A 26,290-nucleotide genomic window follows, 5' to 3' on the forward strand; every position below is an offset into this window, starting at 1 on the left:
AAGACTATCATAGTTTGATGTTAAAACTTTTCCATTGCAGCAAAGCAAAATTGAATGAAAGAGAGGACACTGATGAAGGTATGTTTATTATATTTCAGATATGTTCAAAATCTGACAGTTTGCACATTTTTTGTGTTACCTTTAAACCACGGCAATATATGGGTATCACTTTGTCACACGTACCCTACAACTTTGTTACGTACAATAAAGTTTGGTATGACACAGCAGATCTATGCATCTATCTGTCTGTCTGTCAGCACCAGTCAAAAATAGAAGCTATCATAAGTAATGTCCACACACAAGTGTTTGCCTTTAAATTTTTTGCATCCGAACCCCCTCATTTTGTGAGCTCCCCACCCCTAAACCATTATTAATATTCTTTCTGCAAGTGTCAAAATGCATTGAGTATTCTGTTTTGGCAAGTGCCCTGGGGTCATCCCCAACCCTATTTCATAATTGTTTAAATATATTTAAAACAATTGAGGTCCTTATCTTTATTACATGTACCATAATTACAGACCTGTGCAAAACGTATTCAGTCACAATGGCGGCGTGTTTACAGTCCAACCACTTACGATTTAGTACTTCTTTTAGTCTGATAACTTGCTGAATGTGTTTTTGGGACGGAGCCATATAAGCTTTGAATGTAGGCAAGCATGATGTTAGTCTATATATGCCGAATTTTTATGCTCCCTTCGAAGATGAGGGGCATATTGCTTTGCACCTGTCAGTCGGTTGGTAGACCACATGTTGTCTGCTCAATATCTTGAGAACCATTCACTTGATCATAATGATATTACATATGTGAGCTGGTTTTGAGTAGAGAAGGACCCCTATCGATTTTCAGGTCAAAAAATCAAGGCTCAGTTCACTGTGGACATAGGAAGACACTGTCCGCTCAATATCGTGAGAACCCTTTGCTTGACAGACATAAAACTTGGTACACTGGTATATCTTAAGTGGTAGATGGCCCCTATTGATTTTGAGGTCACATGGTCAAAGGTCAAACTGGACGTAGGAATATACTGACCACTAAATTTATAGAAAATCCTTTGCTTGACAGACATTAAACTTGGTACACTGGTACATCCCAAGAAGTAGATTACCCCTATTGATTTTGAGTCACGTGGTCAAAGGTCAAGGGTCAAACTGGACATAGGAATTTACTGTCCACTCAATATCTTGAGAACCCTTTCCTTGACAGACATCAAACTTGGTACACTGGTACATCCTAAGGAGTAGATGACCCTTATGGATTTTGAGGTCAAATGGTCAAGGATCCAGATTAGAATAGGTCCTCAATATTTCTTGCTTGTCGTAAGAGGTGGCTAAATGGGGCGGTCCTTCGGATGAGACTGCAAAAACCGAGGTCCCGTGTCACAGCAGGTGTGACATGATAAAGATCCCTCCCTGCTCAAAGGCCGTAAGCGCCAAGCATAGACCTAAATTTTGCAGCCCTTCCCTGGTAATTGTGACATCTCCATATGAGTGAAATATTCTCTGATTGTTAAACAATATACAATCAATCAATCAATCAAATGTCAAACTGGACATAGGATTATACTGACCGCTCAATGTCTAGACAACCCTTGATTGACATCAAACTTGGTACACTGGTACATCTTTAGACGAAGATGTCCCATATTGATTTTGAGGTCACATAGTGAAAGGTCAAGGGTCAAACTGGACATAGGAATATACTCTCCACTCAATATCTTGAGAACCCTTTGCTTGACAGACATCACAATTGGTACACTAGTACATCTTTAGGACAAGATGACCCCTATTGATTTTGAAGTCACATGGTCAAAGGTAAAACTGGACATAATGATATACATGTACTGTCAGCTCAATATCTGGCAAACCCTTTGCTTGACAGCAGACATCAAACTTGGTACACTGGTACATCTTCAGTAGAAGATGACCCTTGTTGATTTTGAAGGTGCATGGTCAAAGGTCAAGGGTATAACTGGACATAGGAATATACTGTCCATTCAATAATTGAAGAACCCTTTACTTGACAGACATCAAACTTGGTACACTGGTACATCTTAAGGAGTGGATTACCCCTATTCATTTTAAAATCAACTGCATGGTCAAAGGTTTGTTTATTATGCACACCGACCCCCACAAACAAAGTTTGGGGGTATATTAGAATCTCCATGTCTGTCCAGCTCTCTGTAGACATGATTTTGAAACTAATGCATGGATTTTTTCTGAACATTTGTACACTCATTTCGTACCATATGAAGATGTGCACCTGGCATTTTCATATTGATTGAACAAGTTTTCCTCAAGTTACAGGCATTTTACTTATGGACTTAGTCATTTTTTAAACCTAAAAGAGTTGTCTTAAAAAGTCTTGAAGAGATTTGATTTAAATATTGTAAATACATTGTTCTTAGACTTAAGTTATGCTTTTCTTATTTTCAATTAGAATATTTAAAGTATGCTAATTTCTATTTTGTTTGAGAATATTGTTGGTTGATGAGAATATTTCAAAACACTTTGAAAGGTTTGAAACCATGTACAAAATTAAGAGAAATGATAATAAACAATTAAATCCTATTTATTGGTAAAGTGTTTATTTGGAGCATCACCAGAAATATTTTAATATTGGATTGATGAATAGATTTTTTTATACTAGATAACCATTTGATTACAAAACTTCAGGTTTGATCTGTTACCGATTATATGGTGTGCCTCACAGGGGGTATTAAATCGGAAAACGGAAATATTCATATCTAGTGATCAGCCATTCAAAAACTTACTTTGTTAAACACCACTCTGATTCCACGCACAAGTACTCTGAAGTTGAAATAAAAAATATGCTAGAGTTCCTCATTGACAATATCTTCGTGGTCTTTGGTGATCAGGTCTTCCAACAGTCTGTTGGAATTCCCATGGGCACGAATTGTGCTCCTTTGTTAGCTGACCTGTTTTTATATTCATATGAAGCAGAATTTATTCAAAAACTTCTACGTGAGAAGACAAAATCTCTCGCTGTGACCTTCAATTCGACTTTTAGATATATCGATGACGATTTGTCTATTAACAATGATAGCTTTCATTCATATGTCGATTTGATATATCCCTGTGAGCTCGAAATAAAGGACACCACAGAGTCGTCCACGTCTGCTTCATACTTAGATATTTTATTGAAAGTAGACATTAACGGCAAACTGACAACTCAACTGTATGACAAACGGGATGATTTCAGCTTCTCCATCGTCAACTTACCACATTTATGTAGCAATATTCCATTATCACCTGCATATGGTGTTTATATATCTCAACTGATTCGATATGCAAGAGCTTGTTCTGGGTATAGTCAGTCTTTAAATCGAGGTAAGCTACTGACAAACAAGTTGATGGTACAGGGATTTCAACAGTCTCGATTGAAGTCAGCATTTCGCAAATTCTATGGTCGTTATAACGATCTAGTTCGTCAATACAACCTCGCATTGGGTCAAATGCTGTCTGACGTGTTTCATACCGATTGTTAAGCCGTTCTTGGCACACTGATTTCACTGCGGATAACTCCGTTTACCTGATCAGGATATGGGGCTCACGGCGGGTGTGACCGGTCAACAGGGGATGCTTACTCCTCCTAGGCACCTGATCCCACCTCTGGTGTGTCCAGGGGTCCGTGTTTGCCCAACTATTTTGTATTGCTTGTAGGAGTTATGGGATTGATCACTGTTCGTTATCTTCACCTTGCATCCAAAAGGACAGTTCTAGGTTTTCATTAGGATTAATATAAGTAAATTTTCAGATGATGGATTGAAAGACAACATTCTGTATGAATCTGCTGGACCAAGAGATGAAGAGCCTGAAACATCAGGATCAGCAGTCTATGCAGAAGTGAATAAGAAGAAGCCATTCAGTGATAATAACTCCAACATATTTGTGGGACAGAAACCTAAGGAAGAAGGTGCACTATATGCTGATGTTGTCAAGCCAAAGAAAGGTACAATAACTATTCTTGACATAATTATTGAAAATGAGGGTTAAAGCATATATGATATGTTGCATACATGTATATATAATAAATTGTTTTCTTTTTCTTTGTTTCTTTTTAGGAGACAAAGTTTATCAATTTTATTATTTTTTGTTACAGTATATTTGATGTGTGAGTGTTTTTACGGTGTCTGTCTGTCAATCCGTCCCTAAACTTTTAACATTTCCCACTTCTTCTCCAGAACCACAGGACATTTGAAAGATTTAATTTTATACCGATACAGTTTTGGAAAAGCATGAGAAAAGGATCGATGCACCAAAATTGTGAATTTCACAACCCCAAGGTTTTGACTCTTGAGCAGGTCCAAAACAGTCATATCATGTTAGATACCGTATATACTCGCCTATAAGTCGGTCCGCCTATAAGTCGGTTGTATTTTTTAAGGTTATTTTGTAGGAATTTGCCATTAACCGGCTTATAAGTCAGTACAAATTTTTATCAGAATCGGTTGACAATTTTAAGTCAATGCTGTAGTGTTTTTACCTATGTTTCAAAAAATATTTTGAGAAATTAATAATTATGAGGTGCTCAATATCCAAGCCATATCTGTTTGGGGTTTAAACGCAACCCTTGATCTATTATGGACAGTGATCCCTTGTTTACCTACGCAATTATGGTCTCCTAATTACCAGTACCTGACACCATGTTTACTTAGTGGCACGCGCCTTGTGGTTATTGTGGGGTTCCAGTATAATTCAATGTATCAACAATAGAGTTTTTAAGAGTCAAGAATGATGATCTAAATTATCTGTTAACAATATTCAATCTTTTATGAAATATATTTCAGCCGGTATACATATGAATATTTCAATATTAAATCGGGTTCGTAATTCAATTTTACCGATAAACGATTGATTAGTTGAATTGAAAGTATTAGTTACCAGTAATGTAAATAATTTTTAACAAGATAAAAATATGTAAATACTTGTACTTTATACATAATTTTAAAATACATAAACAATACAATATGTCTAGATATTTGTGAACAATAATCATTTGTGTGGTAGTCCATGGTAATCGTCAGAGTTGTTTAAAAAACACTACATTACGCCGCCTAGAAAAATACCAATCTTCTTAGGACGTAGAGTTTTGGACCAAAACTTGACTCCCAAAAATCTGACTTATAGGCGAGTATATACGGTATATTTCATTTTGTAAAGTCTTTCATCAGTATAAACAAATTCAGGGTCATTTATCTTTTAAGAACACATTTGGTTAAAGGACACATTGCACGTTTCTAAAAGAAATTTAATTTTTTCAGCAAAATTAATTAATTTCATGCCTAAAACTACTTTGCGTGTGTTTTAAATGAAACAGTTTGCGTAGTTTTCAAGTTTGAAAGCGATGAATTTCAAATCTTGTGATATGCATATTTTCTTCGATACTTTACGCGCCATTATCTGTGACGTCATATGCGACCTCGAGTGAGAAGATTTCAAAACAGTTGTTAGCCATTTCATTAATAGATTAGATTTAATTGACAAAAAACTAATTATCACATTAACTGTTGGGTTTGTAAATAACACTGCATAAATTAGGGTGTTTTGTGCCGTTTAAGGGTGTATTTGCTGTCAGTAGAGAGGAATTAGACTATAGGTATGAGAGAAAAGACGTGAATATTTTTTGTTGTGAAGACGGCCTGGAATAAATTCAGGGAACTACTGCCTGTCCTCTCTTCCCGTCATCTTTCCTATAGGACCAGTGGCAAGTTGTACAGCACATATGTGCGTAGCGTGATGCTGTATGCAAGTGAGACGTGGCCCTTGCCAAAACCAGACTTCCTTCGCCTTCGACGAAATGACAGAGCCATGGTCAGACAGATTTGCAGGGTAAAGCAAGAAGACATGGCTAGTGTCAGATCAAGCGAGCTACTGGCACAACTTGGGATCGATGACCTCGACGCTATCCTGTGGGAGAAGAGGCTACGCTGGTTTGGGCACGTTGCTAGATCTAGTGGGGCAATCAATAATGTCTTTAATATGAAAAAAGAGGGAGGACAACAACCAGGGAGACCAAAGATGACCTGGAAACCACAGTTAGAAAAAGACCAGCGTGAGTGGGGACTTTGTGACTTTGTGATGTTAACCCATTGGACAGAGATGCCTGGAAGTCAAATGTTAGGTCTGCCATGCATGCAGCAAGCCAGTTACCTGGAAGGGAGCCCACTGCACGTTAATCAAAATGCTGATGATGATGATGATGACATCGACTTAAACCGGGCAGTAGCATTTGTCCTTGTATTTTTTCAAAAAAGCACTTGGACAAAGACTTAGATAAACTGCGAAAAAATGGTTCTATCAAAGCTAAGCACCGTTACATGTAGGTCTACGGGATATGCATTCCGTTCTGTTCTTCAAATTTGATACACACTCGCACCAACTGACTTTCACCTTGTAACAACATATAGTCTAGGCAAAATGTGTGCTCGCTGTTTCTTCCAACTGTCAAAGGTCACGCGCACTGGACATTGAAGTAGCAATATGGTTCGGTTTGTCATGCCATTTGTTTTTTACACTCAGAAAAGAGGTAGTTTATACCTATTACCAACACCCTTTGGGAGATTGGTATTCTTAGTGAGCATTCCTCACAGTACCTCTTGTTTAAAAAAAAATTAGTGATAAAAAAGAATTGAACAATTATAAATACTGAAATATTTTATTTCCTAACTTTAATTAAATTGAATTATAATGCTTTCATTTTAGCTCACCTGAGCTGAAAGCTCAAGTGAGCTTTTCTGATCGCCTGTTGTTCCATCATCTGTCCGTCCGTCTGTAAACTTTTCATATTTTTGACTTCTCCAGAGCCACCAGACCCTGTGGGGACCCGGGTTAGAATAGTTCCTCAGTGCCCCTTGTCGTAAGAGGCGACTAAATGGATGGTCCTTCGGATGAGACCGAAAAAAAACGAGGTCCCGTGTCCCAGCAGGTGTGGCACGATAAAGATCCCTCCCTGCTCAAAGGCTGTAAGCACCGAGCATAGGTCTAAATTTTACAGCCCTTCACCGGCAATGGTGATGTCTCCATATGAGTAAAATATTCTCGAGAGGGACATAAAACAATATTTAATCAATCAATCAGAACCACCAGACCAATTCCAACCAAACTTGGCTAAAAGCATCCTTGGGTAAAGGGCTTTCAAGTTTGTTCATATGAAAGACCATGCCCCATTCAAAGGAGAGATTATTACAAAAATGGAAAAATAGGGTGGGGGTCATTTAAAAATCTTCTTCTCAAGAACCACTGGGCCAGAAAAGCTGAAATTTACATGAAAGCTTCCTGACATAGTGCAGATTTAAGTTTGTTCAAATCATGGCCCCCGAGGGTAGGTTGGGGCCAAAATAAGGGATCAAAGTTTCATATGGGAATAAATAGGGAAAATCTTTAAAAATCTTGTTCTCAAGAACCACTGAGCCAGAAGAGCTGATATTTACATGAAAGCTTCCTGACATAGTGTAGATTTAAGTCTGTTCAAATTATGGCCCCTGAGGGTAGGTTGGGCCAAGATAAGGGATCAAAGTTTCACATGGGAATAAATAGAGAAAATCTTTAAAAATCTTATCAAGAACCACTGGGCTAGCAAAGTACAAAGAACTAGGTACGGTTGCAATGGTAATAACGCCTAAATTTTCTATATTTTTCAAGTTGTTTACTTGAAATAAATACTAGCACAATTACAAACTAGATGCCAAGTGTGAACAATAAATCCATAAACAGAACCTTGAAAAGCGTTGCTAAGCAACTTGCGTAATAGATATTTCCACCATATTTACCGGAAATTCACAATTTGGGGGCAAATTTTACCATAAAAATAAAAAATATATGCAGGCCGCAGCCCTCGAACAAAACGAAACTTGATTTTAATTAAAGTATCTTCAACAAGAAATCAACGCAAGCACAAATTTATTTGCTCGAGACCTGCGCTGGTAGTACATTTTTTCCGTTTTGTGACGATTTCTGGTGGCGGATTCATAGGGACGTATCAGACGATGCAGCTGTATTCACCTTGTAATCATTTAGGCCGACCAGGTAAGAAAAATACACCTTCAGCAAATTTCAACACGTCATATAATTAGATATTTCATCATGTTTAACAAGAATTTGAGGCTGTAATCAATACACACATCACATCATGACATGAAACGTTCGTGATTTCCACCCCCACCTCCGCTACCTATCGTTAGCAGCAAGAGCTTGCCGATTCAGTACATGTCTAGTAAAATATATTTATATAAATTATTTAGCTATATACGATGACATTTGAAACAAAAAATGCCTTACTTCATTAATATAGGCCTTATCAGTATTTAAAAAGTTTGTATGAATAGATCTATCGGCCTAGGCCTTAAGATTCATTCAGACAGGTCTGCAGACGGCAGAAAATCATGATCGGCGCTGATGTTTACATGTATATATATATGTGTGGCCAACTTGCATAATTCTATAAATGTTATTGAATTTTTTTTTCGTAAACATGATTAAACAAATTTAATAAAACTTATTATGACTAAACTCTTGACATAGTAGGCTAGTATATATATGCCGTGTGTGTTTGTTTACGAATACTTGGCTGGTTCCTTATCGTATTAGTGAAAAATAGTCTGGCTCCCGCCCCCGCCACGCTTTGATCGTGATCAATGAGTGGCGTTCGCAGGGAATGTAAAAGAAATGAAATCCTTGCTATTTTGATTTTTCATTCACATGCACCAATAGATATAGTTCAGGAAAGATCACAACAAAATAACTTTGTCTCACTTACCTGTGGCTAACGACAACAAAACACACGAATATTCCACGAGCAATGCACTGCGCACATTGTCAACAATTATCTATTTGAATGTTACACAGCACGGAAGCAAAACATTCTTACTTCCATATGTATGCAATTAAATATCCCATCACAGAAATGTACAAACAAGTATACATCCACTCAGGAAAACTGATTCACTGGTTTTTTCAAAACCATGTGCTAAAAAAGTTTGGTAGCTTGACGTCACATCTGTCGAATAAGGCGGACCAGAAGTGTAATAAATAATTAAAATAATGTGAAATAATTATTTTACATCTTCACTTTTAAATTCGGATTTATTCAATCAGATAGAAAATATACTAGTATTATATGTTAGAATGCAAGCGAATATATTTTTAAGTAACAAAATTTTCAATTTTGGTCAATAGTTTTGTGGTATATTTGTGTTTATGTAGCTATAATTGCAAAGGAAAATAAAAACAACCATCAAATGATAAATCATGTGTAATTGTGAAGTTATAAAATTAATGTGTTTTTTTTTATAGGTTTAATATTTTTAGCATAATCTTCCATGTAGTGTGAATGTGTATTCTTTTGATTTTGAGTTAAGCTGATACTTCTTGAAATTAATCGCAAATACTTCAGAATGAATAGTTTTCCAACGAAAAGAATAATAATAATAATAAAAATAACACACTATAATAACGGATATTTTCTTCGATTCTTTTTTATCTTGGGGGGGGGGGTGTATCAAATAAGAAAAATCCGCAAAAAAAGTACAATTGAAAATGCAAAAAGTAATAAAATCCAAATTATTTGTTTCTAAATACCAATTAAATGCAGTCTGTTATTCTCATACCCGATTCTGTACTATTTAATGTAAATGTTCTAAGATATTACAATATAACCATAGTAACAATTGAGTTGTTTTTTTTATTTTTTTTTTTTTTTATTTTAGACACTTTGAGAAAAAATTACATTTCATAAGGTTTTAATAAATATTCATTTTTTTTTAAATACAGTTGTGTATACGTTATTAATCTAAACATTAAATTATTTCAGAATGAATGGATCCAAACATTATAATTGTGTACTGTACAAAAGACGCCATTCTCAAAGAGAGAGGAGAAAAGTTTATGGTGACACAAGAAAGATCTTGGAGAAACATTTTGCCGTATTTAATATATCAACTTCAGCAGTGATTTGCAATAGATGTTCTCACCTCTGGTACAAAAAGAAAAAGACCAAAAATACTACCATTCAAAGCCAGAGTTCGGTTTCAGATGAATATTATCCGCCCTTGAAGATACCAAGCCTACAGCATCCAGACAAAAGTCCGCCGTCTGTCACTTTAGCGATCCCTAGCACCAGTATCAGTCATTCATACTGCTTTGTGTGCAAAAAGCCCGGACCAAAGTTAATTGTCACTCCAACCTATGCTAGATACAGAACTTATATTCAAAGTGAAATATTTGTGCAATCAGGATCACGATGCTGTCCAGGTCACATTGAAAATGGAATTCTCTCAAAAGACGCCATAGACAAGGTCAAGGCTTCTAAGGATTCCTGCCACCTCAACAGATCCGCAATACTGGAGCTTTTACAGCAAGCTAGAGAGGAGGTCCTTAAAAACGAGGGTACAAGACTTGACTTCGATGAACCTACGGGTTTAAGTGACTCAGACTATTATAATTTAACCGGACTCACTAGAAAGCAGTTTGATGACATTATGACAAATGTTAACACCATAAGAACAACACAGACCAGGTCAATCCGTACCTGTGTAGCTATCCTTTTGACTAAGCTACGTTCTGGAATGGACAACCAAATGCTTGGAACAATCTTCAATATGAAAAAATTCCAGGTAAATAAAATTGTTAGGTTAACTTTGAAGGTAATGATTTGTGCACATAATATATGAATATTAAAATTACAGATTTTATTGAATGATAATATTATTGCAGATTCGCAGGGCAGTCCAATCTGCAAGGAAGGCTCTGATGGCAGAATTTGTCCCAAGGAACCTCGGATTTTCCCACATCACAAGGGAAGAGATCATTCAGACCCATACAAGGCCACTTGCACAACAAATTCTGTCCAATGTAACATCTGCACCTGCAATATTAGTGTTGGACGGAACTTATATCTATATTCAAAAAAGTGGAAACTACACCTTCTCCAGACGATCTTTCAGTATGCACAAGCGAAGACCCCTTTTAAAACCCATGATGATCGTCTCCACAACAGGATATATCGTCAGTGTCCTTGGACCTTATCTGGCAGATCCAAAGAACAATGACTCCTCTATTCTCAACCATTCGATTCATTCAAACACAGATGAAATAAAGACCTGGGTCAGAGAGGACGATATATTTGTTGTTGATAGAGGTTTCCGGGATTCAGAATCACTTTTGAATGACCTGGGTATACGTATGGAGATGCCTGCGTTTATCCCGAAGGGCCAGAAGCAATTGTCTACAGAGGAAGCTAACAGTTCTAGACTTGTAACAAAGGTATAGCTAAGCCTGTTACTAGTATCTTTCTGAATAAAATGAATCTGCAGTTTGAACAATGAATGTTTACCTTAGCTATTTCATGCTTGTGCACTGGTATATCTAAGATTTAAAATATCATGCAATTGATTGAAAACTTTAATTCTACTGAAAGTTGTGATGTCAAGTAATGTTGTCCAGTATGTTTATTGTTCATTTTAGGTCAGATGGGTTGTTGAATCCGTAAATGGAAGAATAAAGACATGGAGATATCTTGGTAAAACACTTCCAAACAGCCAGATCCCGTGTATTGGAGATTATGTTAGGATTGTCTGTAGTCTTTGTAACAAGTACCGGCCTCCTATCAACTCTGGAACATTTGATGACGATATCACCATTGCATCAACAATGACAATGTTGGCCAAAAAGACAAACGAACTTCAACAGTTTGTTCTTGAAAATGGTATGTTAATGATTGATGACATATTTGTTTTACATAATGGTAATTATACATATATTCTATTACATGAAAGTTGAAGATAACGAACAGTGACCAATCTCATAACTCCTATAAACCATGTGTAATTTCAAACTTGAGTTCATATATTGAGTCATTATACTTTTGCAGGGCTTGATAAAAGATCCATGAAATGGACTTCCATCGACGCTGACAGCAACACCATCACCGATTTTCCCAGGCTTACTGAGGGAGATATCAGAAACCTCACAATTGGTGTCTATCAGCTAAAGACGGCAAAATCATATGCGGCAGAACATCTTACAGATGATGGATTATTTGAAATTTTTGTGAGCGATGATATACCCAATATTGTCAGTGCCAAAATTCAAAGCCGCCACACTTCATCTAAAAAGTATTCCTTATGGATAAAATACGATATCACCATCTTGTCCTGGTATTGTACCTGTAAAAATGGATCCCGGGTTGTTGGAATGTGCGGTCACATATCCTGTATTATCTGGTATTTAGCCTTTGCTAGATATCAGAACGAGTCTTGCGGTATTCGTGACTGGACAGAGGAAGTGGATGATGCGGCGAGATCCATCGACAGCTCCGAGGATGAGGATACTGTCGATTATGATGGACAAGAAGAGTAGTGCAAACCATACTTTTGTTTAACGTTAATTGACGATATTTAGTTAATCACGCCCAAAATGATTTTTATCAGTTAGTAATTGTACATGTAGTAAAAATTTTGAAATATTACATTTTAAATCCACATTTCATCTAATTATGTAAAGTAATGTAGAGTGCATCGTAACTTTCACATTATTTAATAAAACACATTTCATGCTGAAATTGTGTTTTACAGACCGATGTTATTGCTGTTTTTATTGGGGGAGGGGTGGAGATCTTTGTAATAATGACACGTGGATAATTAATACATATTTAAGTTACTCCAGTTCAATTCAGTACAGTCCTGACTAATCATTTATGGAGAAGTAGAATATTGGGTTACCATTTTAGATTATTTATCATAACTAATTGAAAATAACTGCAATAACGTTACAATGCTACAAACAACGTCATTAAAAAGTTATTAAAAAAACTCAATATTTGAGCAGTTGCAGAACTGGAAATAATGAAGATATCCTCAAAACCTTTATATTTAATGAAGTAATACACTTATATCTATATTTGGGTACAATATTGTCCAATTTGAAGATTGGGCCATTTAAGTCATATAGCGTACCTAGTCCTTTACATGAAAGCTTCCTGACAGTGCAGATTCAAGTTTGTTAAAATCATGACCCCCGGGGGTAGGATGGAACCACAGGAGGGGATCAAAGTTTACATACAAATTTATAGAGGAAATCTTTGAAAATCTTCTTCTCAAGAATCAAAAGTGTGTAAATAGTCACGGGCATAATGCAAACACATTATTTGAAAAATAATGCATGTTAGTTATTTATTTTGTCTAAATGAGTTGCGTCTCTTTCCTTCATTAATAACTCAAGCAGGTTATTTTTAGTTATTTTATGTCAACCCCTCTCAATTCACGCCACATGCACCACAGATTTTCGCTGGTGCACCAAGACAAAATCAAATGTTTGTTTTATTTCAAACCTTGCTTAATGCAGGTAAAGTATTCAAAATCTTTAGAAAAGTGGGGAAAATTGTTAATTTGTTGACAAAATTTTCACCCCAAAATGTAAATAACATTCCATAATAACAAGTAAAATTGTATTTAAGCTCAATCTTCCTCATGCCGCCATCAACAATTGTCGATTGGAGCCTGCCCAGTACATCTTTTACACCCTGGAATCCCATAATGCAATATATATATCAGCGGGAAATACACCAAGAGGCCCACAGGCCTTATGGGTCACCTGAGTACTAGTTAAAAGTATCACTAGTCCAGTCTTCAAGAAAAACTTTGTAAAGCACAGGCCCTTCGGGCCTCCCAGTATAATAATTGTGCAAGCCCGGACAATATTTTGCTGGCCCAAAATGTTTTTTTTCTAATTTGACCTCGTGTTATTTGCTGATTCTACTCTATAGACACATGCACAGTTCTTCTACTGTAGGAAAATACAGGTCAGGATGATCATAGTTAAAGAACAACTGACATTAAAAGGATTATATTATTTTTCAACATATTAATCCAGTATATGCGAAAGTTTTTGGACCACACAGGACATTCGGTCCAGTGTAATCAATGAACACACCGGACCGAACCAAATTTTGTCAGACCGAAAAACCTAATGAAAAAAAGTGAAACACGTGAAAATGCAAAACCAAGGGAATCTTATTTATTATACTAGTAATACTATACCAGGAATCCCTCCCGTATAATACTTTAGACAGTCCATGTGGTTTTAATCAATTCATTTACGTATTTGGATGTGTGCTATTTTTTTTTACTTATAGCAAACTCCGCATCAAGATAGTAAAGCTCAAAACCGGACATTCCGGTCCGGTATAAAAAAAATGATGCATCGGACCTGAGGCACTGCACATCGGTCATGTCCGACGGTCCGATGTCTTTCGCATAGACTGATTAATATCGCAGATACATCAGCAGCTCATGTTCAACTCTTGTTTTGTATACACCACGTACAAAACATTTTGTTTTCTCCAGAATCACTTAAATGTTAGCCAAGGCCTACGCTCGCAGTGTTCGAAATTGGTTTAAAACTTGGTATAGACCACAGGTCTATGCCAAAATAAGATGACTTAGACCTCATCGAATTGGCATAGACCACAACATTGAAAAAATAATAACATAAATTTAAAACATTTTCATTTACTTCTAATATACTTAGAAAGTGTATTTTCTTTCCATTTCTGTAATATCATCCTTTCCTCATAATGTTTATCAGACGTCGACTGACCATGCAAGGCCCTCTTGGATAACTTTATTGCTTTAAATCTAGAAAATTGGCATAGACAATTTGGTCTATCTCAATTACAGTTGGCATAGACCAGTGCCATTTGACATAGACTCGGTCTATGGTTAATTTCAAACACTGCCCTCGGTCCAATGGGACATGAATTTTCGTTTTTTTCTCCTCGTATGACAGTTTTTTTTGGGGGGGGTTGGGGGGTTATCGGATGGTTGTGATTGTGAAATACGCTTGGGTGGTTTTGAATTTCCCGGACGAGCCCCGGCCCTCCCTATACTTCAGAAAAGGCAGCATGGTTGATAATTTTTCTATGCGAAATTTGACTACTAAGTCATGACATTTAGTCTGAGTCAATCTCACGCTTTATTTGTAATATATACAGAACATACAAGAAAACATTTACAGGCCCACCGGACTCCAGGGTTTAATATTTTAACAAGCCCGATCCCGATTTTACTGGCCTCGGGCATCGGGCCACTGGTTAATGTTGAAGACTGCTAGTCCCAAGGGCTATGAAATCTAGAAAAAAAAATTCTGTTCTGAATATCTAAGCTAAATTCTAATATTAAGCAACAGTATAAAACAAGATGTGTTCTTGAACTTCAATGCCCTCAAAAGTGCATACATACATGGGTGAAAGGCTTTACATAATTATATTATAATAGGTGTATAAACATTAAAACATATGGCTAATTAATGGACCCATCCTAGAGTCAAAACCCTGATGAAAGGCTTTATATAATATATGTATTAGCATTAAAAGATATGACTACTGTGGAATCATTAGAATTCATGGTGGCTCAATTTTCGTGGAATTCGTGGGAACCCCTCACCCACGAATTTACATCCTCAACGAATAAAGACATTCCAGAGTTATCTTTTTTACAAATATATATATATCCACAAAATTACGTCCTCACGAACCCGTAAAAATTCAGCAATCCACGAAAATTGGTCCCCACGAATTTAAACGATTCTACAGTAATTTGTCCATCCTAAAGTCAAAACCTTGGGGTTGCAAAATTCACCATTTGTTTGTACATCCTTTTCTGCTATTCCTAAATTTGCATTTAGGTTTTATATGGTATCAGCAAACTTAAAGAAGGCTAAGAAGCCCTTCAAATCATTATAATAGTTTTGACACCACCCTGAAACCAAATCCTTACCCCCTAGTATCATGAAATTTACAATTTTGGTGAAGGACTACCTACTCCTTCTAAATATCCATTTAGTTTCAAGTTAGTATCAATGGCACTAAAGAAGATGTTATATAAGTGTTTTACATACAAACATTTTATACTAAGTTTGGCTGACCACGCTAGGGATCATGAAAGGACAAGGGACGTTATTGGCCAAAATTGGCCGCATTTTAAAAGCCAACCAACAGAACCCCTACCCCGGATATCATGAAATTTACAATTTTGGTAGAGGCCTTCCTGCTCTCCATCACCATGCATTTAGTTTTTCTTACACATATGCGGTTCTTGAGAAGAAGATTTTTGAAAATTGGTCAATGTTGGGCAGTTTTTGCCCTGCCCCTAAGGCCCCATTTGAAAAGAATTAAAGCACATATCATTTATATATATGTTTTGCACATGTATGCTAAATATACCAAGTTTGACCCTACCCTGGAGTCAGAACCTCTACCCAGGGGATCCTGAAAGTTACAATTTTGGTAGAGGCCTTCATATTCTATATCACTATGCATTTAGTTTTCCTTAAAGTTATGCAGGTATGGAGATCGAAGAATATGTTGGAAAATTGGTCAGTTTTGGCAAATTTTGTCCCACCCTTAAAGCCCATGATGGCCTGAGGGGTGCAGGAGTCCTGAAATTTACAATTTATGTCCCCCTTGTCCCAAAGATGCTTCATACCGAATATCAAAAGAATTGGAATGGTAGTTATCAAGAGGAAGCTAAAAATTTCTATTGTTAACACATTTAATAACTTGCCGTTTTGGCCCGTCACTTACCAAATCCCCTACCCCTATAGGGTCATCAAATTTACAGTTTTGGTAAAGGACATACTCTTTCTAAATATCCATTTAGTTTCAAGTTAGTATCAATGGCACTAAAGAAGATGTTATATAAGTGTTTTACATACAAACATTTTGATATACTAAGTTTGGCCCCACGCTAGGGATCATGAAAGGACAAGGGACGTTATTGGCCAAAATTGGCCGCACTTCAAAAGCCAACCATATTTTGCAGGTAGAAAGCTAGGTGATAATGTTCTCATTTCAATCATATATAACATGTACTATTTACTTTTTGCTGATTTTGAGAAAATAATGTTACAATATTGCATTGTTAACTCTGACGCTGTCTTAATACCGACAATATTTATTTTCTATAATTATTGCTGTTTCTCCTTCAGGTCTTTTCAAAAAAGATGATAAAGCAAAGCAGAAGAAAGGTAATTAGGTTTAATTGGTCATTAATTAAGCATTAAAATTTGACATTCATATAGTGGAGGATGTAAAATAGCTTTTGAACACTTCTCCTCCTGTATGGTTTATCTGATATATTTGAAACTTAATGCAATGCTTCATTGCCATTTGTAGATGTGAATATTGGTGGGACAGGAGGATCCAATTATTTTCCTAAAATTATAGTGTATCTAAGGGAGGTGGGGGATGTAAAATAGCTTGTAAACACTTCTCCTATATGGCTTATATGATAGATTTTGAACTTTGTACAATTCTTCATTGCCATTTGTATATGTGCATATTTTCAGAACAGGATGATCCAATTAATTTCCTAAAAGTTATAGTGGATCTAAGAGGGTTGGAGGATGTAAAATAGCTTGTGCACACCTCTCCTCCTATATGGCTTATCAGATACACTTACAACTTTGTACAATGTTTCATTGCCATTGTTAGATGTGCATATTGTTGGGACAGGAGGATCCAATTGTTATCCTTAAAGTTATAATGGATTTGAGTGGTGGAGGGTGTAAAATAGTTTGTGAACACTTCTATGTGGCTTATCAAAGTTCATAATGTCCTTACTCATGCTTTCTCTTTCATATCATGCAGTATATTAAGGGGAGGAGGTTTTATTTCAGCACTTCCAATTTGGGGAGCTGGGGAGATATCTGTTTTTCATAAAACAATCTCTGGTTCTGCATCATAGCTTTGAATGCATTAATTCTTGCATATTGATGAATATGACCCTAGGTTAGTGTGGTTCCTTAGATTTATTACATACTTCATGAATTATAAAATTTTTACTTTTGAGTGGATCTTGATGGAATATTTTATTGCCTTTTAGTGTTCTTTGTGACCAGTTTCTCTAATAAGTCCGTGAGCATATGGCACCAATGAATGTCTCTAGCAATCTGGTATATTCTGTTCGACATGATACTTTTCCCACCATGCAACGCATTTGAGCAGAGAGTTGTACCATCAAACTTTGCTTTCATTCAGCATTTTATCTAGGTTAAGATTTGATTTGTCAGAATATTTGAAATGACACCTAATGAAATATCCAGCGGAGCCCAATTTTAGCCGAAATTGGTTCGGCATGTCTGCCGTGTTGGTTGTTGATCATTACATGCGTATGCTCGATAGGTTGCAGAAATGCTTTGAATGAAAATCATAGAGATCCTAATAAAGATTTGAATTAATGTTGCATAGAATTTAAATGTTCAAAAATTCTGGATTGATTACATTGAAAAAAATCATTGAGATATAAGATCAATAAATTTTCCTTGGACCACACAGGTTTTAGCAGGTTGGAATAACATTTTAATCATTGCACATTGCAATACACTAGCCCCTCAAAAAAGAGATCCTCCTATATATCAGTCAGTTTTTAGCCCCAAGAGAAATCTTAACATATCCTTACAAATAAATTCTTACAAAACCAGCCACCCCTGAAAACCAGTTACAGGTTACAGACGTGTAATTTAATTCATAATACCAGCCACTCTTTTAAACCAGAGAGATGATTAAGACCAGGAAATCCCGATCTTAAATTGTAGTGTATGATAGCTTACGAAAGTGTTCCAATATTTCATTCTTTCCTATTACTTAGCAATTGCAGCACATTATTGATAATTATGTTTTAATATGCTAGTAATACCATGATAACTTGAATATCAATACAGCATCATTACAAACCAAGCCTATAGTACTTCTCAGTACTTTGATTATTATCAAATAAGCAATTTCTCATAATTAAGGCAAAAATTCCATGTTGTGAGTGTACATATTTGTGTGTTGTATATTGTTTTACATCCCTCGAGAATTTTTCGCTCATTTGGAGACATCACCATTGTCAATGAAGGGCTGCAACATTTAGGCCTATGCTCAGCACTTAATATGGCCTTTGAGCAGGGAGGGATCTTTATCATGCCACACCTCCTGTGACACGGGACCTCGGTTTTAACGGTCTCATCCGAAGGACCGCCCCATTTAGTCGGCTCTTACGACAAGAAAGGGGTACTGAGGACCTATTCTAACCCGGATCCCTACAGAACCATATTTGTATGAATATTATAGTCTAAGAGTGTATATACATGATCTTTGAAGACTTGTTTCTATAAAAAATCAACGTTGTTGTTTACATCTAAGCTCTGGTGAATATTTGTTGTATTCCAGGAATTACTAAGCTTCAAATTGAAAATATTTTTGTCTAGAGATAATAATGCTCTATAACTATTACTAGCTGATTGGATAGATTTGTGAGTCTTACTCATATCTCGGGTCTTTAACAACCCATAGGACTGTACCTGTTTATATGATGTATATATGCATGGAAGTCTTCACCAATTCAAAAAGCTGTCTTGGAACAAAGATTTAATTTGTGGATCTACATATTCATTGGAATGAAATTGTTCCAATGAAGATTTAGTTTGTCCAAATATTTTACTAATTTGTGTCAAGAAAGAATTTTATTAAAATGCATTCAAGTATTAATTTAAAGCATTGATCCTTTTACACATGACTGTATAAATAGACGATTCATGAAATCATTGTTATACCCCCCGCAACAAGTTGTGGGGGGGGGGGGGTATACTGGAATCGGGTTGTCCGTCTTTCTGTCCGTCCGTCCGTCCATCCGTCTGTAGACGCAATGGTTTCCGGGCTCTAAAGCATTATACTTTACACCTACCGTCACCATATCATACATATGGACTACCCATGGGATGAAGATGTTCCCTATCGATTTTGGGGTCAAAAGGTCAAAGGTCAAGCGCACTGGACATCGAAGTAGCAATATGGTTTCCGGGCTCTAAAGCGTTATCCTTTCCACCTACCGTCACCATATCATACATATGGACTACCCATGGAATGAAGATGTTCCCTATCGATTTTGGGGTCAAAAGGTCAAAGGTCAAGCGCACTGGACATCAAAGTAGCAATATGGTTTCCGGGCTCTAAAGCGTTATCCTTTCCACCTACCGTCACCATATCATACATATGGACTACCCATGGGATGAAGATGTTCCCTATCGATATTGGGGTCAAAAGGTCAAAGGTCACGCGCACTGGACATCGAAGTAGCAATATGGTTTCCGGGCTCTAAAGCGTTATCCTTTCCACCTACAGTCACCATATCATACATATGGACTACCCATGGGATGAAGATGTTCCCTATCGATTTTGGGGTCAAAAGGTCAACGGTCACGTGCACTGGACATCGAAGTAGCAATATGGTTTCCGGGCTCTAAAGCGTTATCCTTTCCACCTACAGTCACCATATCATACATATGGACTACCCATGGGATGAAGATGTTCCCTATCGATTTTGGGGTCTAAAGGTCAAAGGTCAAGCGCACTGGACATTGAAGTAGCAATATGGTTTCCGGGCTCTAAAGCGTTATCCTTTCCACCTACAGTCACCATATCATACATATGGACTACCCATGGGATGAAGATGTTCCCTATCGATTTTGGGGTCAAAAGGTCAAAGGTCACATGCACTGGACATCGAAGTAGCAATATAGTTCGGTTTGTCATGCCATTTGTTTTTTACACTCAGAAAAGAGGTAGTTTATACCTATTACCAACACCCTTTGGGAGATTGGGGTAAGCGGGGGGTATTCTTAGTGAGCATTGCTCACAGTACCTCTTGTTAAATTTATTTTATTTCAGGAAAGAAACCCAAGGAAAAGAAGAAAATACCAGATGGTAGGTTAAACTTTAGCCATTCAGTTTTTGAGTCGGCTCACGAAACGAGATGCTCCTTGCTATCGTCGGAAAGGGCAAGTAGTAGCCTGCTGGGTAATCGCAATCAAGCTAACGACACAATCAACATACAGTGTCTTCAATGCTGTATTTAACTTGTAAAATTATTGAAATAGTCAATATCAGATAGAATTCATAAATCAACATCCACATATAAACTGTTAACATCACAATATAGCATCCAATTTGAAGATGATGATTTCACCAGTTGGGCAACCTGATGAATTTTATGCACATGCAAAAAATTCATTGAGGTCCACTAACACATGGTGGGAGGTAGGAACCTTCAAATAAAAAAATGACCCCTGTGATAATTACGTCATATTCTAGGGAATTAAATCTTGACTTTTACCCTCACATGCAAAATACTCAATTGCCCCTAATTGTATGCTAAGGGGGAAAAAATCTCAAATCAGATAAACGATAATTTAAGACATTGTATAGCTTACCTATGGATTGAGAATGGGTGATAATATTCCCCCACAATCAAATACCTGTTTAGCTGCCCCCCATCCCCTATTCCGTCTACTCCTGCCTAACAGGAAATACGGGGAACTAGAGAGAACCACCCAGTGTAGTATCAACGATGCTCAAAAGTACTTGTATGTCCTACTTGATTCAACAATTTGGAAAGTTTGACAGACCTAATCAGAATATGAATCCACAACTGCACGTTTTTGTTTCTTAGAGGAGCATTGATATTGATACTAATTGAGCAGCTATTTAATGACGAGTGTGTGAAGAGGAATTCCAAGTGGTTTTTGTTGGTGAATATGGGCATGGCTAGACTTTCGTTTTTCACGCGTGCAAGGACTCTAGTCTCATGGACATTGAAGGCACTTATTTCACCTGAGACACGGACAGAAGACGTTGACAAAGTGAATGTGGAGGTAGGCCTAGAAGTAATAGACCGTGTGGGCTGGGTTTCTGTGAACTGGCATAATGCACCGGATGACATAGGTGTATGAGGAATTTGTGACTGTTGTTGAGTGTGCAGTAATTGTTCAAGGAATGTGTATTTTTGTGTCCGGTCACATACACCTGGAGATTATCAGGGACATTACAATCTGTCATTTTTTGTACAATAGCTTTGCAGACGCTAGTGTTCGTCAATCGAGGCGAGATAAGTTGCAAGCTAGTTGTGTATTGATTATGACGTCGCGGGATATGTAAGATAAACGTCACGTGATATGAAAGATAGAAATATCTTACATACCTTTCTTTCATAGAATATCTGTATCTTACATATGTAGCTATGAGAGAAAATGATATTTCATATGTGGGTTGGTTATGAGTAGAAGAGGACCCCTATTGTTTTTCAGGTCAAAAGCTAAAGGTCAAGGGTCAATCTACTCTGGACATAGGAATATAATGTCTGCTCAATATCTTGAAAACCCTTTGCTTGAGAGGCATCAAACTTGGCACACTGGTACATCCAAAGGAGTATATGACCCCTATTGATTTTGTGGTCAAAGGTCAAGGGTCAAACTGGACATAGGAATATACTATCCGCTCAATATCTTGAGAACCCTTTGCTTGACAGACATCAAACTTAGTACACTGGTACATCTTCAGGAGAAGATGACCCCTATTGATTTTGAGGTCACATGTTTAAAGGTCAAGGGTCAAACTGGACATAGGAATATACTGTCCGCTCAATATCTTGAGAACCCTTTGTTTGACAGACATCAAACTTAGTACAGTGGTGTATATTCAGGAGAAGATGACTCCTATTGATTTTGAGGTCACATGGTCAAGGGTCAAACTGGACATAGGAATATACTCTCCGTTCAATATCTTGAGAACCCTTTGCTTTACAGACATCAAACTTGGTACACTGGTACATCTTTAGGAGAAAATGACCCCTATTTGGTCAATTGATTTTCCATTAAGTTATGGCCCTTGGACATAGAAAAATAGCATTAATTGTTAGTTTGCATCCAAGTTTCTTATCTCTGTAGATAAGAATTAAGAATACTACACTCATTAAAACTTCTAGCATAGTAATACTACAATATAGCTAAATTATTCATGATCATCTACATGCCACAGTTTATTGACTTGGTTAAAGATGTAAACCTAATTATAAATTTGTCTTTTTTCTTGCATGGTCTAGTCTCTACTTGAATAGTAGTTGATTTCCTATCCTGGTTCCTCAATTTTCCCTTTTACCATAATCTACATAATAAACTTTGAATATTGTTGTGGTACAGTGATTTTTGCAACCGGTAGAGGACTATGTATTGTCATGCAATACTCTCAGAATGCTTGTTTAATTATGTTCATGCCTATAGACAAAATCATGAAGCATACATGGAATCTGATTGGTCTAGACAGTCACGTGCCAGAGATGATAAAACTTTATATCTCCATCTCAAACATATCTCCCCATCATATTTCACTCCTGTGGGAACCTCATGCATTTTCCATATATATTGAACTTCAAGGTAGACGTAGTTTATTGTGATGTCACAATAAGTCCGAGTCATTCTACTCCAAGTTTGTAAGACGCAAAATATGCAGGTCTCTGATATACAGTTAAATCGCCTGATTTTGGTTAATACAAAAACAGGCAAATAAATCACCATTCAAGGAGAATGGAAATACAAAACTGGTTATCATATCACTGTATCTCGTTGTATGTATCTTCTTATACGTTGATGGCGCGGTGTAACCATTAGGGCGATCTCGGCTACATACATGAAATGCATATTTGTAGTCTTGCTTTGTTTTGGTATAGTAAACAATTTATTACATGAATATTCGGGAGATCTGAAGATTTATTCACCCAAGAAAAATCATATTCCCCTCAGACCTTGCCCACTGGGATTATGATTGGGGTTTTTTCTTGGGCGAATAAATCTTCATATCTCCCTCTCGTGCAATAGATTATAAAGCTGTAAGGTTCCTTATGATATTATGATTAAGAAATGGAACATGGCGTAATTTTGGAGTTCCTTATGACTAATTTGAAATCTTTGTAGTTTATGAAAATTCTGAAGACATTGCAATGACCCAAAAGAACAATTCCGACAATGTGTATTCAAATGCAGCTGAAGGAAATAATTTGAGAAATGGCAGTCGTGGCTACAAGGTAATTAATGTCCGTCTTGAACTTAACAAATCGTCACCATATTGCAAAATTTATTGAAGTACAAGGGCTATTCATTATATAGTGACACTAAATGTACTGCATTTCAATACGTCTGATTGAATCGACATTCCTTGAAATGTATGTCTATTGTTATCCATACTATTGAACTGACACAAAATAAAACAAACTTATCACAAAGTGATTCCAAGGAAACCACCTTTTCTCGACCCACCTTGTCGTTTGTCTGTAAACTGTCGTCTATCCATCTGTAAACTTTTCACATTTTTAACTTTTTCTCCAAAACCACTTGGGCCAATTTCAACCAAACTTTGCAAAGAATATTCTTGGATGAAGGGGATTCAACTTTGTTCAAAATGTAGATAATCACGAAAATGCAAAAATTTGGTGGGATCATTTAAAAATCTTCTCAAGAACCACTAGGCTAGAAAAGCTTAAATTTACATGCCATAGTGCAGATTCAAGTTTGATAAAATCATGGCCCCCAGGGGTAGGTGGGGCCACAATAGGGGATCAAAGTGTTATATGCTGATATATAGGGGAAATCTTTTGAAATATCTTTTAAACTACTCGTATTTAAGCTATAAGTACTTTCATATTTTGTATATACATTCTTTATTGAAAGACCTTTCATGTGATGCAATGGTGTGTGTGATCTTGTGATGTTGAACTGGAAGTTTGACCTACTTTTAATAAAACTCTTACCTATTCAAAATGTGCTCAAGTTTATCCTCCCCCCTCCCCCTTCAAAGAAGAAGGGCATATTGCTTTGCACCTGTTTGTCGGTCAGTTGGTAGGTAGACCACATATTGTCCACTCAATATCTCATGAACCATTCACTTGATGGTAATGATATATCATATGTGGGTTGGTTATGAGTAGAAGAGGACCCCTATTGTGTTTCAGGTCAAAAGGTCAAGGGTCAATCTACTCTGGACATAGGAAGACCCTGTCAGCTCAATATTTTGCAAACCCTTTGCTTGACAAACATCAAACTTGGTACACTGGTACATCCAAAGGAGTAGATGACCCCTAATGATTTTAGGTCACAGTCAAAGTTCAAGGGTCAAATTGGACATAAGAATACATTGTCCGCACAATATTTTGAGAACCCTTTGCTTGACAGACATCAGACGTGGTACATCTTAAGGAGTAGATGACCTCTTTTGATTTTGAAGTCACCTGGTCAAAGGTCAAGGGTTAAACTGGACATAGTGATATTTTGTCACCTATAATTTAAGAATCATTTTCTTGATTTACACCAAAATTGATACATTGGTACAGCATAAGGAGTAGATGACCCCAATTGATTTTTAGGTCACATGGTCAATCCACTCTGGACATAGTAAGATATTGTGTGCTCAATATTTTGAGATGGTTTTGCACTACTATCAATTAAATGATGCATGTTTATAACTCTTTTCAATTTTGCACCGGGGGGATACATGTTTTACAAACATTTCTTGTTCTATATGAATAAGACACAAATGGGGCCAAATTCTGATTGGATATTACAACTTTCAGGTATTTCTTTTGAAAAAGAAAATAAAATCAATGATTTTGGTGGGCAAATAGAGCCTTTATTCTATAATTTTCTTAAGTTGAGAGTCGGTAGTCTTTTAAGTATGTATGCCATTTCAACTCATTGGATAAAGCAAATATCATGGGATTTTGAATTTTTAAAGAAAATATTAATTTCTAAGGTGAGTGGTGTCGCCTATGGGCCTCTTGTTTCTCATACTCTACTTCAATTCTTTATAAATCTTCGAAATACTCTGAAGAAAATATCATTCATTTTATATGATTCTATCTGATTGAAATAAATTTTCATCTACTAGAACCAAGATGGGTTGTTGTACGTTGAAGTGCAATTTGACCAGAATAAAGAGAAAGGCAAACCCGTCATTCATGGTGAAGATGAGAAAACCGATTATGCTACCGTGGAATTCCCATATCCCAAACCCAACAGTGCAGATATGTCAGGAGAAGGAAAGATTTAAACACATTTATACTGTATATATACATTTATCAGCTACAATTTGTAATTATGTTTTGATTCTTAGTTGATTTGTTTTTAAGTTGCTACCATATACTTTTGATATAACTTTGTTATTTTGCTTATAAAGATATGCTAGTTTTCTATTCTGCAGCACTGTTTCATTTTTATGTTCTTCTGTATATATATGACACATCATAGACCAATACTAAAATCAGTCCAAGATAAAAGTAACACTGGATCGGATTTCCTATTTAGTGGTAATTGAAAGAGCAGGAAAAATGCTTCTGATGAAGTTAAGGGAAGAGAAAGATCCAAACATAGAAGAGGAATAGGTGGCAATGGCCATATTGTCCTTTAGAAA

The 26,290-nt window shown here is 36.6% G+C and overlaps 2 protein-coding genes across 2 annotated transcripts in view; both read left to right on the forward strand.

Moving 5' to 3' along the window:
* LOC125678768 (hemicentin-2-like) overlaps nucleotides 1-26,290 on the forward strand; it is a 50,445-nt gene that overhangs the window by 23,529 nt on the left and 626 nt on the right. Inside the window, exons 11-16 of the mRNA XM_056153579.1 lie at nucleotides 41-78; nucleotides 3,776-3,970; nucleotides 17,002-17,040; nucleotides 20,726-20,761; nucleotides 23,803-23,912; nucleotides 25,769-26,290. The exon at nucleotides 25,769-26,290 is cut by the window's right edge and continues 626 nt beyond it. Coding sequence (XP_056009554.1) covers nucleotides 41-78; nucleotides 3,776-3,970; nucleotides 17,002-17,040; nucleotides 20,726-20,761; nucleotides 23,803-23,912; nucleotides 25,769-25,930 — 580 coding nt within the window. The 3' untranslated portion in view covers nucleotides 25,931-26,290. The remainder of the gene's footprint in view (nucleotides 1-40; nucleotides 79-3,775; nucleotides 3,971-17,001; nucleotides 17,041-20,725; nucleotides 20,762-23,802; nucleotides 23,913-25,768) is intronic.
* Nucleotides 7,613-12,592, forward strand: LOC125672379 (uncharacterized). The gene is made up of 4 exons (XM_048908624.2): nucleotides 7,613-10,631; nucleotides 10,732-11,280; nucleotides 11,482-11,722; nucleotides 11,888-12,592. The coding sequence occupies exons 1-4, from the start codon at nucleotides 9,831-9,833 to the stop codon at nucleotides 12,373-12,375; spliced, it is 2,079 nt and encodes a 692-aa protein (XP_048764581.2). The 5' UTR covers nucleotides 7,613-9,830; the 3' UTR covers nucleotides 12,376-12,592.

The sequence above is a fragment of the Ostrea edulis genome, chromosome 2 (assembly GCF_947568905.1).
Source record: "Ostrea edulis chromosome 2, xbOstEdul1.1, whole genome shotgun sequence".
NCBI classification, from domain to species: Eukaryota; Metazoa; Mollusca; class Bivalvia; order Ostreida; family Ostreidae; genus Ostrea; species Ostrea edulis.

Excerpts from the sequence above, each read along its gene's own strand:
- LOC125672379 (XM_048908624.2), top strand. The coding sequence starts at position 9,831 with ATGAATGGATCCAAACATTATAATTGTGTACTGTACAAAAGACGCCAT. Across the intron at positions 10,632-10,731 it reads TCAATATGAAAAAATTCCAG|ATTCGCAGGGCAGTCCAATC; the intron begins GTAAATAAAATT and ends ATATTATTGCAG. Across the intron at positions 11,281-11,481 it reads GTTCTAGACTTGTAACAAAG|GTCAGATGGGTTGTTGAATC; the intron begins GTATAGCTAAGC and ends TGTTCATTTTAG.